This window comes from Corapipo altera, unplaced genomic scaffold (genome assembly GCF_003945725.1).
Source record: "Corapipo altera isolate COAL_440 unplaced genomic scaffold, ASM394572v1 1, whole genome shotgun sequence".
Taxonomy (NCBI): Eukaryota; Metazoa; Chordata; class Aves; order Passeriformes; family Pipridae; genus Corapipo; species Corapipo altera.
In genome coordinates, this window is record NW_020884873.1 from 22132081 (window position 1) to 22149648 (window position 17568).

Here is a 17568-nt window from a genome sequence, read left to right on the forward strand (position 1 = left end):
CACGGCCCGCGGCCACTCCGACCCGCCCGGCGCACGCCACCCCCGCGGGCCGCGGCGCAACGAGGGGCGGAGAGACCCGGGCCCAGCCCGCGCCGGGTCGCCCCGCGCCCACCTCAAACACCACTTCTTCGTCGAACTCCGGTGTCATCCTTGCCCGCCATGCCACCCCCTCCCCGCGGGCACGCTGGGAAACCGAGTCCGCCGCTCCGTCAGCCGCCCCGCCCTGCCGAGAGCTGCCTGGCGCAGAGGCGAACTACAACTCCCAGAAGGCACAGTGGGAGCCGCCTGGGGGGCGGTGCTGATTGGTGGGCGGGGCGGGGCGCGGCCCGGCAGGGGGCGCCGCTGGGCGGTGGTGGCGGCGCTGCTGGCGCTGGCTGAGCCGGGGCCGCGGGGCGGGATGAGGCAGCGGCACAGCGAAGGGGGAGCTGCTCCTGCTGCGGCTCCGGCTGGGTGGCGGCGCGGGGAAACAATGGGCTCCTTCTCCTCGGCCCTCAGAGGGGCCGTAGCGTAAGGGACGAAGGGGAGCGCGGCGCTTGGGGAGCACCATGAGCTCCGCTGGTGAGTGTCCGGGGAAACTCCGGAGAGCGGCGGTTCCTGCCCGGCCGGCGGCGGGTCCGTGTCTCCCTGCCCGCGGAAGGCGTCGCGTCGCCCGCCCCGCGGCAGCGGGAATGGGACGGGATGGGGGGATGAGAGGGTTGCGCCGCGGGACAGGAGCCGCCGGCGTTCCCTGTCCCGGCAGCGCCGGGCGCTGCGCCCCCGGCTCGCTCTGGGGGAGGCGGGTGGAGAGCGAAGGGAGAGCTGGGGGGCGAACCCTCCCACCCGCTCCCGGCGGGGGGGAATAGCCCTTCCCGGCCGGGGGGACAGCCCTTCCCGGGGGATCAGCCCGCAGCCCTCGGCCCGTCCTGCCGCGGCGGCCGGGGCTGCACGGGGCTGAGCCGGGCGCTCCGCTCTCCGCCCCGCGTGTCCGGAGCGGGCACCCCGCGTGGGGCTGAGCTGGCGGCGGGGGGAGCCTGGTGGGGGCCGGGTGTTCCGGCAGGAGAGCCAGCACCGGCGCTAGGACTGTCCCTCCGTCTGACTCCGCGGAAGCTGCAAAAGTTTGTCAGCTGCAGCTTTGCTTCGGGGATGTACCTGCCTTGGCCGGGCTCTTGCAAGCTGGAGCCCCACGGGGGTAGGGGAATGCGTTCGCTTCTGGCCTTTCCAGCTGCTGGTTGGAACTGACCTGATTCAGTGCTTTCCTTACCTTTCCTCCCCCGTTTCTTGACCGTTGCCAATTTAATGACTAAAAGAGCTTCGAGGCAAATTCTTGGTTTAAAACAAGAGCTCCCCGTGTTTAAGGGAATTGCTCGTATTTTTATTTGCCTGCGCAGTAGTGTGCTGTTAGTACTTCTATTCATCTATCTGTTAGATTAATAGATTCCTTTCTTATCTGCTTGAAGACGAGAATAAGAGTAGTTTCTGCATGGAAAATATGTGGTGTAAATTATGATGTACTGGGTGGAAACACAACTAATTGTAGGGTAAATCTGAAAAAAAAAAAAAAACTAAAGAAAAAGCGATAAACAGACATCAGGCAGGCACATCAACCTGGTTCTCAATGTTTACCTCTCAAGTATGTCAAATTGTTATTGTCTCCAACGTTAATTAAGTTATCTGGGCTCTCGTAATTATTCAGAATTTACTGGAAAATAAAAAGCGATTTAATGCATCTTTCCGCTTCACTTAGTATATTCCCGTTTTTAATATATAGAACAGATTTTGTTTAGATTTCAAAAAGCATGTAATAAAGCAGGATATCTCTACTTAACTGCTGCACTGTTGTTTGGTAATGCCGCTGGTAGTGCAGCTCACCCTTGGTCTTTTAAGAGTTAAACAGCTGTGCAAATAAAAGATAAGTGTTAGGGGGTGCTCAAGAGCTTAGAGCTGGGCTGTTAAAATTTGATACGGTAGTAAGTTTCAGAAAGTCGGGCAGATTTTCAAGCACTAAACTGAACTCAGGACTTCCAGAGTTTAGCTAGTGTGACCGAGTTTCTCTGTTTTGGTGTATGTTGTGGTGGTGTTTGTGGGGAACGTGAGGAGAAAGGGGTTTCGTTGAGCAAAGTCTCTTAGAAAGCAAAAGAGAAAGGGATGCTGAGGAATATCAGTAAGAAGAAAGTGAAACAATATCACGAAAAGTGTGAATCTTAGCAAGGAATTTGAAGGGGAAGGCATAAAGAGAATCCTAGTGGGTGGGAAGAAGAGGAATATTGAACGGGGATGAAGGGCCGAGTATTGAAGAGGGGGTGGAGAGTATTTTGTGCGTGTGATGGATTATGTGAAGATGAAAAAACAAATGGGGAACAGGTGAAACAAGATCAGAGATTCACGATCCTGGTGACAGTATCGTGACAGCTTCTGACATTTCAGTAAAGAAGCTCATAGGTATGAGCAGGGTGTGAAAAGGCTGAGGACTGACAGAAGATTGTTCTGAAGGTTTAATACCCCTCTCTTGGTATTGCTGCAGAACTTCGTGCCTGAAATATATAGACATGCTTTATAAAGCTATTGCTCACAAAAAATCTTACCAACTCCTGTATTTTAATTTCTGTCCTGTGATCTATAGGATCTATTTCCTACATTGAAATTATTTAATTGTGAATTCACTTGTTACTCTGGTTTGTGCTGCATAAACCAAACACTGCTTCTGTCCATGGACAGAAGTTGCAGAAGGCCTGAGATTGATAACCCAACCTTAACCTCAGTCCAGCTTACCTTTTGCCTTTCTAAATAATGCAGTGCACATTCAATTTCTTGCTGTGTATCTTTTCTATTTCCTCTACAAATTTGTTTCAGATCTCACTCCAGAGCTGGATGTAATTCAGTGATAGGTGAAGGAATACTGCCACAGCTGTTGCTTTCATGTTTTAAAATGTGTATATAAATCTGGACTTGTTGGAACTAAGGAAATATAGCACTTATTTCAAATACTTTTACGTAAAGATTATTTTATTGTAGTGATCAACCTGTATATTGGTTTCAGTCTTCATTTATAGCTATTCTCCTGTCACTGCTTTCTCGTGTCCTGCCTATTCTATATGTCAATGAATTCTACAATTGACATATTCTATATGTCGATATTCTACGATGTCAATGAATGTACATTTACTCATTTTCTGCCTGAAACTATTATGCTGTCTTCAAGTATGTTCTTTGCCTTTAAAAGGAAAAAAAGCAAAAGCTCAGAGTTATGAGTTTGACATTTATTATTTCTTGCTGAAGAAACAGTCCTTATATGTGATCTGTACAGCTTATTTAATGTGGGCAGAATGTATAGCTTAGGCTTGAAATTAGATTTGACAACAACAATGAGAAAAATGTAGTGTATGTTAATGTCAGAAATGTAGTTCAAATGGAAAAAACATAGCAAGAACAGAATAAACAAGATCAACATGACTTTTCCAATCGAACTTCATTGCTTTCAAGGATTGAAAAAAATTAGGCCTCCAGGGTTTAATGTCCCTTTAACCCTCAAATATGTCAAGTCTTGTTAGAGTTACTCAACTCTGTCTCCACAGAGATCTGGAAAGGTTGTTTATTCATCTCTTGTCCTTACTCTAAAGTTATCCCTGACTTTCTTGTTCTATTTCAATAAGTCAGTGAACAATCTGAGATTTTGAAATTGATGTTTTCCTTTTGCAGTTTATTTAGGATGTTTTCTACAGCTGTAGTGGCTTAGAAACGATAGTTTTCCCTTGTATTTTACAAACTACATGTGTTATCTTCCAGGATGTCATGACTCATTCCTTTTTTTGTTTTTTGAGCATTATGGCACCTGAGAAAATCAGACCCTCTCTATAATGAAAAAGTAAATATACATTTGCAGGAAATAAATTAATGATCTCACAATGCTTTCTGAGGTGTTTACCTAATGAAACTTTCTTTCTGTATCTGAAAGCAAAGAATTTAAACTGAAAAGCCTGGTAACAAGTCATTAAAATTCAGGCTGCTGGAGAACGGGAGTTTTAAAATACTGTGTCTCTGTGCAGTGCATTAAATGCTATTGCAATAATGTCTCGGTGTATCCCAAACATATAGCAATAATTACCTCTCCTCCTACATGCTCTTTAGAAGCCAGATTAGCTTTCTTGTCTGTGAGTTGTAGTGTTTTATGCCGGTAGTCTCAGGGTCAGTAAGTTGGCTGTTGGAGCAAGCTCTTCCTTCATGTAAGAAAAAAACAACACATCGATTCCTTGGCACATTACCTTCTGGGCATTGTATTATTTTCATATGTAGCCTACGGATGTGATGTCCTATCTCTGAGAGAATACAGTATGCATATGTAAACAAGGTGCCATGAGAAAGCCAATAGGTACATTTGCCTTAGGCCAGCTGCTGAGCGGTTAGTGTTTCAAGGCCTTTTCCTAGCACCTGTGCAATAGATATGTGAAGCAGTATGTGAAATAGATGTCACGTTGTAGGTCAAAAGGAATAAAGTGCCTTATTTACTGTGTGGTAAGATAAGAGTATACATATGGCCACCTTCTATAAAGTAGCTGATTTGTTAAATTCACACCTTACCTTACCCCATAGTAACTTGTACCTTAAGCTTAGGTTCAACTGCTGTCAAAATCTAGTGTCACGCTGATTCGTTGTTTTACTGCTTTTCTACTGTTTCGTGATTCAGAAAGGATATTGCTTTGGGATGGGTTGCAGGATCATGCCTGGTGTACCTCTCGGGTGACTCAAGATAATCCCATAGGACACCCTGAATACCAGGAGAGGGGCCTCTGTTCCCGTGGAGCATTGCAAGGAAAGGAATATCAAGTTGTGTTATCATGACAGTGTCCAGAACCACTTGTCCCTGTTTCTTGGACAGATGCAGGTGAACATGACTTGTTCTTGCTCTTTTATTATTCCCAAATATAGATTTTGTTAACATAATCTCAAAAGTATGGGCATAAATATAACATGGGAAAAATATTCCTTTAGCAATAGTAGGATTTATTTTAAAAGAGATAGTGCTATTTGATTTTTTTGCCTCAGTTCAACTTCATATATCATCTTTACTCCCTATTCCTGTGCTGAGAAGGCAAGATAAAAAGAGGTAAAAATTTGAGGTGAAGAATTTAAAGCTGTGCAATAATAATGCTTAAGATTGTACTGTCTTATTGGCTTTCCTGGTTGTTCACGATAGTGCATAAGAGAAGACACATGAGCATTTTTGTTTTTAAGTGAGGTCCTCAGCTGTCAAATCCTATAATCTGAAGAACAGAAATATTCAATTTAGGGCCAAAGAATTGAGAGCAGAAGTTGCTTCAGGGTGTTTGCATCCTCCTCTAAAACAAATCAAAGGAAGAGCAGGAACACTTGCCAGTCAAGCAATATCAAGTGTCGGTTGCAGAGGAGCTCAGCAGGATGAGAATGGGTGTTGCTTTTTCCTCAGCATGCTGGAGGACATAATTCACCAGAGGGGCAAATGTCTATTTTCTGTACTGTGACCTGAAGTCAGAGTACATGCATTGACCTGCATAGGTGGTTCTAATGGCTATTTATTGTTAGAAAAATAATGTCCTTTTAAATCCACTTTTTTTAAGGGTGTTGGGTGTTGGTATTTTTAAGCTCCTTTTTTTTTTTTTCTTCAGCACTGAGTGTGGTGTTGGCTGTTCCTAGATGAGTAGCAGATTTCCTGTTGGTGATGAGAGCATTGCTGGTCACTTTATTTATGGGTTTCTTCCTTTGCTTAGTCAAGCAAGTCAGAGGATATCTCTTCACAGTTTCTCTGGCTCCTAAACATTTAATCTGTTTATGAAAATTAAATTTTGTGTTTCTACTCTTACATTTGGGTTTACTACTGGTATTCCTGGATGCAGGGATTCTCTCTGAGAAACAGGTGAGGATTGGAGGGGGGAGAGCTTAGTGATTCTCTACTTTCCTGAGAAGGACAAGCCAGAGAATCCAATGTCCAAGCGAAAGTTTCCTCTGAAACTTCTACACGTATCAGAAAGTGAGTTTAGGTTGACTGTAAGTGCTTGTGGTTCCTTCACAACCCTAGGTGAGATGTCCCTGTAGCTGATTACCCTTCAGGTTTCATAGCGATTTTAGAACTTTGTTCCGAGTTTGAACTTGTCAAACCTCACTGGTCAGCTGTGGGAACTCATCAGGTCTTTTAGCCATCTGTTATCAAAAATCTTTCACATAAGTATATATTCTGTTACCATCTTACTTCTTAAATTCTTGGTTGAATTAAGCTGGATGAGCTTTCTTAGGATTTGAGGCATAATTTTTAGACCTTGGATACTTCTATAGTTATTTCTGAGATTGCCAGAAGGTGACATAACATGTCACGAACAGTCTGGCAGGTGCTATGTGCAGAAATATTTTTGGCTCCCTTCATCTTTTTATATTTATCAGAAGATTATTTACTGCTTAGCTGCAGACCTGCATGGAGCTCTCATAAAATAACTATCTACATTGATTTCCAAATTCTCTTCAATTTTTACTCTCTTAAGCATATCCAGCCATCTCTGTTCTTAAGTGAACCATTCCATAGGCACCAGGAAAAAGCTCACTGACCAAACAACTCACCACTCCATGCATTTGCTGTATAATGTTTCCATGATTATATTTATTGTTTTTCACCAAAGAGGCTTGCTTATGCTTGCTATTTAACAAAAACTCATTCTCATATGACTTCTAGTCATTCCTTACACCTTTATATATAAAGAGTTGCCTCCTACTTAGTTTTCTTTCTATTCTGGATGAGAAACTGTCCCTTTTAAAGCACTGTGTTATGTAGAACTGTTTTTTTTTTAATCCACACACGGCAAATTAAATTAGTTTATAATCAACTGAACTTTAATTCTTGATTTCTAATAGAAATCTACTATACTTTAACCCTTGCCTAGTTGCTGTAATTTTTTTTCTAAGTAGTTCATCACTTGTATTTTCTGAAACTCAAAGATATTTTGTTGAGGAAAACTACTGGTATGCATTCCCTTCTTGGAGTCTTTTCTCTCACGTCACATTTATGTTTGAAAGGGCTCTTCATCACATTCCTTTCTGATTGAGTGGTTGACTGGAGATCTGTATTGATACCGAGACTGTAATGTGCCTGTTAATACATTGAGCCATATCTACTCTAGATGAAATGTGCAATCACTTTAAAGCAGACAGTGGTGTCTTTATTATACCACACAATTTGCCGGTCTCTTCTGTCTGTCTCGATGCTTTTTAACATTGAAGTAATTTAAGGAATTCTAGTAGGCTTCAGAAATCGTATTGAATTGTGCTTATTATCAGAAGTGAATTTTTCTTGCTCTGTTCATTATCCAGGTTTCTGCCATTGGCATATGAACAACGGGTTTGTTTTCTTCACATTCCTGTATATTTTCACGTTTTAGTTTTAAGTCTTATATTCAGGTAGTGATGTCATGTCATAACTTCTGAGTGTCCTCCATAATAGATACTAGTTGAGAGCCCTGCAGAGTGAGTTAGTTTGGTTGCTATCCAAAATGTTAGGCAGTCCCACTACTGAGGGAAACTTACAAGATTTATGGACCTCAGTTTGCAGAGCGGGACAAATAATCCACAGGATATCACTTACCTAGCCAATGTTTAATCTCCTGAGTCTTCAATCTGTTCCTCTCACATCAGGAAGGATTCCAGATCAAGCCGTCTCTCTCCTGTGTTCAGGGAGCTTTAATAGCTTAATAAATATTACTGAATGTGGCCCAGGTCTACTGCTGTGTTCTGTTCTGTGACAAACTGGGCATCCTTTCCTTGTGTTTTACTGCCATCACTTCATTCTCCAACTGAATAGGCAGTCGCCTTGTCTGAAAGTGAGTGTACAGTTCTCTTCTGCTGTTTGAGATCAGTGTTTACCCGTCCAAAGGGTTAATTATTTTTTTTCCCCCCTAGCAAATTGTTGACTCTTCTCTCTGTGGGAAACGTGTCTTTACATGGGAAGCAGAAGGTAGTATAGCCTCAGCAGTAGCTGGTAGTTGGGTCACTGTTGTCAGTGGCCATAAGGAGCTGTACCTTTGGAAAGAAATTCTGGGCTCCCTCTTGCAAAATCCCTCAAATGTTTTCTCTGCCATCAGGTTTACCTTTTTGCTAATATAATGGCATCAAGGACAGCTGTTCTGAGTGTAAGCGAAGTCAGTCTGGATACCATCTAATGATTAATGTTCTAGAAAAACATGGGTTTCTTGTTTCTATAGTAGAGACATTGTTTCTGGCTGCCTACTGGCTTACTGTTTGGGAAATACTTGCAACTGAGGGCATCTGCCTTGTTTTATTTTCTTTTTTTTAAATCATTCGGATTGCTTAAAACAAAACAAAAAACCTCACAAAACAAACTGCAACCAGAAAAGGACCCAGCCTGAAAACTTTGAAGCTTGATTCTCATATTTCTAGGCTAGAGATTAGGATACAGTTGCACATCTGTAATAATAATAATAATAATAATGGTGATAAAACACAACCAAACACCAAAGCCACAGTTGAAAGGGAGTAATAAATCAATGGCTTACCCTATCTCTTTGCATGTGAAACATTAACTAGTGTGTTTTCTTGAGGGTTTTATTTAATGTATGTATCACTTCCTGAAAGTATACCAAAATACTATTCAAAACAAACGTAATATGTACAGAGGTAATACATAAACAGCATGAGAAACTTGTTTACTTTATAAATCAATTTGCATATATAAAAAAAAAAATCACTGAAAGCGCTTAGAAATCTGAAATTATCCCAGCATGTGGAAATGAATTGGTCATAAATAATCTCCTGCAATATTAAAATGTTTCAGACATACCTTAAAAAAGGCAACCACAAAACAAACAAAAAAATCTCCAAACCACTCAAAACAAACAACAGGATCAAACATCCACAATCTCCAAGTTCCTCATTAGCTCCTTTTCCTACTGTATGCTCTCCTCAGGGTTTGTCATCTTGTGCTATCAAGTGGGTGGTAAGTCACAGCAGTGGTGACTGCTTCTAGGTCAGTTGGGAAGAGTAATTTCATAAATGGTATAGAAATAGTGTTTTACAATAGAAAAGTAGTGACTTGCTCCAAATTACTGCATTAACTTCACACCACAGACTCATTTCACTGAACTGTTGGTAATGATGTGCCAGTTTTGCAACTGGTAGAGTAATTCACCTCAATATTGTTTAAAGAGAAGAGGAAGGGAAAGAGGAATTTTAGGTTACACATTTCCAAAGTTTGTGGGGGAAGGGACAGAACTGCCCTGGTAGTTAGCCTAGCTGTCCCATTATCTTCATGGCTTATTATACGTGTGGCACTTAATATACTTACACCGTTTAAAAATGATATTATAATAGTTCAAACTGCAAAACCAGACTAATCTGCTCTGTTTTTATTAGCATCATACTTTAGCATCTGAGCAAGTACATACACTTAATATTAAGTTAAACTATTTGTTAACAAAAACCTTTGAAGACTTTTCCTACCACTCTTTGTTGTGCCTATTCAAACAAAGAAAGGCAACTAGTAAAAAAGTGGTGTTAGGGGAGGGAGGTGTGCTTTTAAGAGGAAAAATGTATTTATACACACACTGAGATCTTGTAGATTACAAGTTAATATTACAAAACTTCCAGTAATACTGCAGTGCAGGTGAAGTTGTTTTGTAGGCAGTGGTGACTAAAGTCTTTGTTTTCCATTTTTCCTAGAAATTAAGAAGCCACCAGTGGCCCCCAAACCAAAATTTGTGGTAGGACACAAAGCAACACCTCCACCTGTTGCACCGAAGCCTGATGTTGTACTTTCTGGTGTGATACAAGCAGCAAGGAAAACCAAACCAACAATTGCACCAAAACCAAAGGTTCTCAAGAGCTCATCCATTCCTGAAGTTAAACCTCCATCGTCTAAACGAAAAAGCACAAAAAGCTTTGAGGAGCACAGGGAAGATTCTTCTCAAACGCTAGACCACTTGAACTATAAAAATGAAACCTCGGAAGGGAGCACTGGCAACACAACATATATTCTACCTGTGTCATCTTGCAAATTTGAATGCCTTCATAAACTTGAAAGTGGAGAGAAAACCTGTAAAACTCAGATCATTCTTGAGCACTTTGAAAACTTAGAGAACATCAAAGCTGTTGAAAGAAATGCAGCATCTCTGGGCGATAGTCACAATGAAAAACTGGGAAATAGAAGTCGGGTGGTTTTGAAAGCCAGCATTTCGGAAGAGAAGTTTAAGGATGTCCTAACTCATGGTGTGTTTCCTAACAGCAGTCCTGTAAGGGATAGGCATGCAGACAAACTTGACAAAGGGGATGGTAGCAGTTCCAAGAACGTTTTTAAAATAGAGTTTATGGAACTTGTACAGTCTTCGTCATCTTCTGAGATAGCTAAAGGGAAGCAACAAAATACTGATAGTAAGATCATTGCTGATGAGTTTCAGATGTCTGAAATTTGTCCTAGTTTGACTGAAAATAACCACAGTTGTTATTGCCCATTGGACCAGGAAATCTTAGAAAATGAAAATTTAAGTAGCAATAGTATGTTTTCAGGTGAAGTAGGGATGAAAGCAGGTGCTAATAAAGCTTCTCCTGAAACATCTTCACTCTTGAGCTCAAAAGTGCTTCCTATCCCTAAGCCAAGAAAACCACGTGCTGCATGTCTGGTCCGTCAGGATGGCATAGACACCACAGGAGAAGGAACAAAGGAACCATCTAATTCAGAGAAAGATTCCTATGGGCTTGTGGACCAAAGCTTTAAAAACCCAGCAAAAATTAATGTCCTTGGTCAAAGTGTTTGTTATAACAATAATACAGAAGTGCTTCATCCTGAAAAATGTGAGATAACTCAAAGCAATGCAGACAAAATGCATCATGTAAAGGAATCTGCTGTGGAAGATTCAGCTTCACAAAATCTTTTGCCTCAGTTGTTACACAAAAGTTCTAATGTAGTTGGAATTGTTGAATGCTCTTTAGATACAGACCATAAGTTAGTTAACTCAATGGATGAGGTAACAGATGACAACAGTATGCCAGATGCTGTGGACAAAAGGACTAACTTTGTCAGGTCTGATACTTTGTCCATGAGTTTGCCAAAGCAGCTCAAATTGACTTGCAGTCAGCACTCGTCTGCTTCCAGTAGCCTCCACGTATCCCCACAAAACTTGGAAAATAAAGAAGTTAAAATAAAGGATGAGAATTCTCCAAAAGTTGTTCCTAAGAAACCACAGAGACACAGTCTTCCAGCTGCTGGCCTTCTGAAAAAAGCTGCCTCAGCAGAGCTTGTGGACAAAAGTTCCTACACCTCCGGTGAGAACAAATCAAACAGTGTTCTGGAAGGATCTCACTTCACACATCCACGAGTCAGGGAGCAAGGTGCGCTGTCATCCTGTGATATACCCAAACGTTCTGAGAAACCCGTTTGGAAGTTACCTCATCCTATTCTTCCATTTCCAGGAAATTCTGAATCATTAAAAACTGCTAACATTGCTAACAGCTTCAACCACTTCGCTGTTGTGACAAAGCCTAGGGCCAAGTCTCTCTCTGCTGTGGACATGGACAGGACAGACAAGCCCTGCAAAGACCATCAGAAGAAAAGTAGCTTGAAAAAGTTTCTGAACATGAAACTATCGGTTTGCTTAATGAAAAGTGACTTCCAAAAATTTCTGTCTAAAGGCAGCCAGTCAGTGGATAGTGCTATTGCCAACCTTTCCACTGGGGACGGTTATGGAAGTGGTAACAACAGGAATATAGCGTCTGTAGGCAGTGAAAGGAAAGCTAAATCTGCCAAGGCGCATTCTGTAGAAATAAGTAGTCCAGCGCTACAGAAGAAGAGGCAGAGAAACAGGAGTCAACCTGAGATGCGCAATAACCAAAGGCTGGAGTCTTTAGATAGACATTTACTTTTGGGGGAGAATCTGGCACAAATGCGTTTGAATTCTGTAACCAGCACTTGTGCTCCAGAGTATGAGAATGTGCGTCACTATGAGGAAATACCTGAGTATGAGAACTTGCCTTTTGCTGTGGGTGCTAGGAGAAATCTCTGTTTTGAATGGCAGAGCTCCAGCAGGGTGGAAGACCAGAGCACTGGCTTCTATGAGGCTGAGGAACTTAGCAAAGCTACAAACAGGCGTTGGAGACTTGACAGGTAAAACAAAAAGCAAAGGGGAGTTAAACAACTCCATTGTAACTCTGTTGGTTGTAAATATGGTTAAATGATGACTTGGGAGGCTGTACCCTTTTCGTTAAATATCAGCAGGACAGTTGTTGCTGTATATCTTTCTGTATACTTTTGTTGTTTTGAAAACTGCTTGCACTTGGCAAAGAGTCAAGAGGAAAAGTAATCTAATTATTCCTCATATGTTCCTCAAAATTTGGAAAACTTATGTGCTTTTTCAGATTTAATTAAAGCAAATCAGATACAGTCATGTATTTATATCCAAGAATACTTCAGTGGGGAGGAATGAACCTTACTAGTCTCGGGATGAACTGAAATAAGCGTCCATAGAGTACATAGTTGCTGGGTTTATAGGGAGAATGAATATATTTTTAGATCAGTTGATAGAACTGGGAAAAGCAGACAAGCTTTTGGGTATGTAAATTCTTCGTCACGTCTTGAAAGCTTTTTTGGGTATAACAGTAGCTACTGCCTCTTCCTGAATATAGTGAACCTTCTGTATCTGTCTGCTCCTAGCAAAGGTGGTAGTGAAGCACGATTTCTGTGTGACTCATACAGGGTATTAGTGGGATGGGGTTTGGTAAGTCTGCAGGTTGCTGCTGTGCTTCTTTGTCTCAGGAGGTGGTAGAGACAGATAATACCAACAGATATAAAAAGGGATTGGACAAATTCATAAATATGAGGGAATGTCCTCCTATTACACCAGGGGAGGTTTAGATTGGATATCAGGAAAAATTCCTTCACTGAAAGGATGGTCAGGCATTGGAACAGGATGCCCAGGAAAGTGGTGGAATCGGTGTCTCTGGAAGTGTTCAAGAAACGTCTAGATGTGGCACTCAAGAGACGTGGTTTAGTGGTGAACATGGCAGTTACTGGGTTAATGGTTGGACTTAATGATCTTTAATGTCTTTTCCAACCTTAATGATTGTGTGATTCTATGTCCAAAATGGGTGCTAAATGGAATAGGCAGGAACAGATCTTTTAATATTTGTATTCCTGTGACTGTGGATTTTGGGAAGAGGAATGGGCCACAGAGAGTGGTTGGGCTTGTATGTTCTCCCTAAATAACATCGCTTAGTTTGTCCATCAGTGTGATAACAGGTGAAGTGTTGTTTTGACTCAATATGGTATCATTCAGTTTTTTAACTTCAGCCAATCAGTTTGTCTTAGAGATCCTAAGAATTTGTCTCAAAGCAGCAATAAGGATTTGGATGAAATACGTGGCCTATATATTTCAAGGTCCTCAGTAAACTTCTTTACACTGTGCATAATGACAGGAATAAATGAACCAGCTTAAGATAGTCACACTTAACTTCATTTTGTCACTGAGAGTTACTAAGCTTTGTTTCATTTTGGATGTATGTATAGCAAACACATGCCCCAAAGAATCTGGGACTTGGTCATTCTTTGGGGGACCATGTTCTCGTATATAGGAAGAGACAAATATATTAAGGGGTATCCCATGTTAATAATTGTTTTTAGAGTTAATATTATCAACATGGGACTGGTTGATGGAAAGCATGAAACCTTATCATGGAAAGTAGGATTTCAGGTTATGGGCTCCCCATTGGTATATTTATTCATGTGGTTGTTCAGTATTTTTCTTGTTTATAGCAGGGTATTTCTTGGTTTTGTCTTTGGTATACTTTAAATTCCTGACTGAATGTATGCTTTTTGTTTAAATCCAATATTTGGATATCTTTCAGGGATTTTGGTCACGCTCTCTTGGAATTCACTTGATTTGGTGTACCTAGGAAGGGTGAGACCAAATTTAAATAAGGACATATTTTATATGTTTATGTGATCTACTTTGCTTTGTGTTATGTGGTTCTGAATCCACAGATTTGCTTTAGGAACAGGATAGTTTTGCTGTATGAAGCATGGTAGACATGAGATTGCAGTTGCTCCTTTAGTGAAATTCCATAGTTTTCTTACCTGGCTGAGTGTGTGAGATTTATAGTTATTCCCTCGCCACAAAAACTTTCCCCAGTACCAATGGTGATATGAGGATTTAAGTGGTCTCCCTGCCACATCTGAACCTGCTGCTCCATAAGCTGGATATTCTTGGCACAACTGGATTTGTGTTATGTTTTTCTTTAAAAAGCACACATAGAAAACCATAACCAGAGCCATTTAGGTGTTTATTTTAAACTAAGTTACATAGTTGGAAACTACCTTAGGAAATAATTAATGTATGCAGTTACTTCAATAGATCTTAGGGAACAAAGAGATCCTTAGGGAAAATGGATGACACAAGGATACCGTGGTCTCCAGACCCGAATCAGCTGCTGCTGGAAGAGCAGGGACTAGTATTTATTTTGGCTCTACCCTGGGGGGGTGTAAGGGTCCTCGCCCAAACACAACCAGGCAAACAGCTTCTCCAGCTTTCCCATCCATTGTTATCTCAAATCCTTTGAAGCTTCTTTATCAAAGTTGTCTTACCCTTTCTGCATAGTTCTGTAAGAGCCTTTTATCATTTTCTGGGCCAGGTAAATGTTAGAGAAACAGTGCTGCTGTTGTTATTGAAATAATAGCTGCTCGCATTTTCCCCAACCTGTCAGAACACGTACTTAGCTCTTTTTCATAGATCATGGCACATAAAATTCCTGTAATGCACTGCTAATGGGGATTTCAAAGCAAATTATGTTATGATTAAAGCCAATGCACAAATGAGATTGTTCTTCTGAGAAATTCAGACCAATTGCCTGCGCTTCTGGTCTTAATAGCACGTAGTCAAGATATTAAGTCTGAATGTCAGGCTTGCCATTACCAGAAGAGTTCAGTGGTATCTTTACCTCATGTTACATTTCTTGCTGGAGAAAGAAATAAAGTTTTCATAATGTACCCAGTGTTTTTGTGGTTACTAACAAATTTCCTCATGATCCCATTCTCATGAAACCAGTATGCTTTAATGGAGAATGGTAATGGCTTCTGACACTCTTACCTGAACTTCATGTGTCTTATTTAATTCAGATATGTTTTGTTTGCTTGGGCCTTCCCGCGGGGGTTTAAATGCAAATGGCAGGCCTGAGTAGTTAATGGTAGGTATCAGTTTTTACTTACCACTTGATTTCTGAGTTATTAGATGTCAGCATCCTTTCTACTGGAGATGGACTTGGCTTTGAAAGGAAGAGAGCCCAGGATCCTGATATGTTGTGTGAACCACCGAGGTGGGACAGGCACTGCTGACAGGACACAGATGGGTTTAGTTTGTTAAGTAGTTCAGGAGAATATTCTCAAAGTAAGTAATGACAGTACCTTGGGAGCAGATAATCCATGTTTTGTTTCCACTATAGAAAAAGAAAGTCTTTTGAAATGGTTTTTAAAGATGGTTTATTTTGCCCTAGCCTACCTTTTTGACTGAAAATTTAATATGGAAAATTTATGTGAATGTGTTACTATGAGGACACATACTCACAAAGTGAGTGAAGACTAGATGCTATGGGATAGAAAAAGTACTGGTAAATGTAAAAGAGGTTTTAGATATCACTATCCAGTCACAGATAACAACATGGAAGGCAACTCTTTGGGTTTGGTGTGTTTTGTGCTTTTTAGTTTGTTTTTGGTTTGTGTTTTGGTTTGGTTTGGGGTTTTTTTTAGAAAAGAATAGTTCGGGCATGAAAAGAGAGGTGAAAAGTCAGTGATGCTGGTACCGCCACAATTCATTTTAATGTTGTCAGAGACCAGTAGTTGTAATGATTCTGCTTTGAAGTAACACCATTCTTTTAAAACTTGCTAATGAAAGAAAAATATTTATGCATTATTCTATTCATAATATTTATGGTTATTCTATTTGTAGTGACAAACTTTTTATTGAAGAGGACAGCAAAATGTTCCTTACAAACTAAAAGTAACATTTAACGTACATTTGTCCAGCAATCTAAAGATGCAAAGGAACAATGAATGTGCCTTGGAACATCTGTCATGCTGCAGAAACTTAAACTTTTTTGGATCTTGTGGCCTTCCTTTTGGTATTTGTTACATTGTTCTAGGCAAGAGATTTGTATTTCAGGTTGAGTGAGTCTGGTCCTGCACCCTTCCAGGAATAGCATACTGTATTTACTGGCTACTCTTGACAGTGTTCCTTCAAGAGATTGCAAATGTTAATTAGTTTTGACAAAATTTATAGCTGTGTCATTGTGTTTCTGGCTAGAATTTTTCTTTGGAAAGGGCGAGGGAGGGAGGAGTACCATGTAACAACAATCCTTTAAAATCTTAATGGTGGTATAATTGAATATTACTTCTTATTTTCCCCATACCTGCTGATTTAGAATAATCTGTTGGTTTTCCAGAAATGAGCATCTCAGTGCAAAATGTAAGTTTGGTTTTCCATACTAAATTCTGCTTTGGTGACTGAGTCCCCAGAGGTCAATGAAGTGTCCATGAAAGCCTTCCTGGAATATTGCATTTCATATTGAAAGCTGTGTGGTTAAGCACTTTGCTTTGATACATATCCCTCTTTGATATACTGAACTTTGTTAGGGTTGAGACATGCTTCTGATGAGCAGTATTGCACCAGATAAATGTGGTGTTGTTTAGGGATTGTGTTTAGGAAGGGGTTTTTTTTTGCAATTGCAAAATTTCCATTCAGAAACACTAAATTAATAAAATACTGCAGGGTCTAAATAGCATTTAGAAAGAATGTTCAAACACTTATACTGAGATTTGAATGCACAAAATACAATTTAGGTATTGGAGGTGTTATACATTAAAAAACAGTTTTTACTGAATTTTATTGAAGAATGTCATTTCTTGATAAGTAGAGGCCAAGTATGTGGATTTTTTTTTTTTTAATTTCATCTGTTTCCTAAAGATTATAATGGATTGGTTTCTGATCTGAGGAAGGTAGATTCCTTCTCCTGCATCAGCTCTGCGGTCTTGTCCTGTCTTCAACATCCCCTGTACTTCTAGCTGGCTTCTGCCACCCTTAATTGTACATAAAATTCTTTCTTTGCAATTGTCCATCAGGTTTTAGTGGAATAGCTTTGATAATAGGCTGTTTAGGTTTCCCATCAGGCTTCATTATCTTCAGTCATGTGTTATCACTGGCTTTCTTTTTGCGTTCTGCTTCCTTGAGCCTGCTTTTTTCTTCTCCCCTCCCTCCCTCCCTTTCTCACGTATGTTGTGCAGCTGGTAGGCTTCTGCCAACTCTGAGGGCTTGTCAGTAAAGAGTGAGTCAGATGGCTCAGATCTCCTCTTCCTGTCCCCTGCGAGGCTGAATGCAGAGCCTCTCTGGCAGTCCCGGAGCTGGGAATGGACAAAGGAATTCCTGGCTAGTGGATATAAGGAATAAGCCATTTTGTTTTTACAGACTATGAGGAAACAACTTCTGTAATTGTTATGTGCATCTAATTAGAGTCCAAATCAGTGAGACAAATCAGTGTTGGTGAGAAGTGGTAATAGTACTGTTACTTGGGAATATCAATGTTTGA

General features: G+C 40.8%; 2 protein-coding genes across 6 annotated transcripts in view; one reads left to right on the forward strand and one right to left on the reverse strand.

Annotated features, from left to right (window-relative positions):
- The window catches only part of VEZT (vezatin, adherens junctions transmembrane protein), a 65880-nt gene extending 65663 nt beyond the window's left edge, over positions 1-217 (reverse strand). For all 4 annotated transcript variants that reach the window (XM_027654744.1, XM_027654742.1, XM_027654770.1 and 1 more), the window contains exon 1: positions 113-217. In XM_027654744.1, coding sequence (XP_027510545.1) covers positions 113-148 — 36 coding nt within the window. In that variant the 5' untranslated portion in view covers positions 149-217. The remainder of the gene's footprint in view (positions 1-112) is intronic.
- A 184-nt stretch (positions 218-401) lies between these two features.
- The window catches only part of FGD6 (FYVE, RhoGEF and PH domain containing 6), a 71612-nt gene continuing 54445 nt past the window's right edge, over positions 402-17568 (forward strand). For both annotated transcript variants that reach the window (XR_003531050.1, XM_027664118.1), the window contains exons 1-2: positions 402-558; positions 9670-12106. Coding sequence is in view for 1 of the 2 variants with exons in the window: in XM_027664118.1 (XP_027519919.1) it covers positions 546-558; positions 9670-12106 (2450 nt within the window). In the remaining variant the exon portion in view is untranslated. The remainder of the gene's footprint in view (positions 559-9669; positions 12107-17568) is intronic.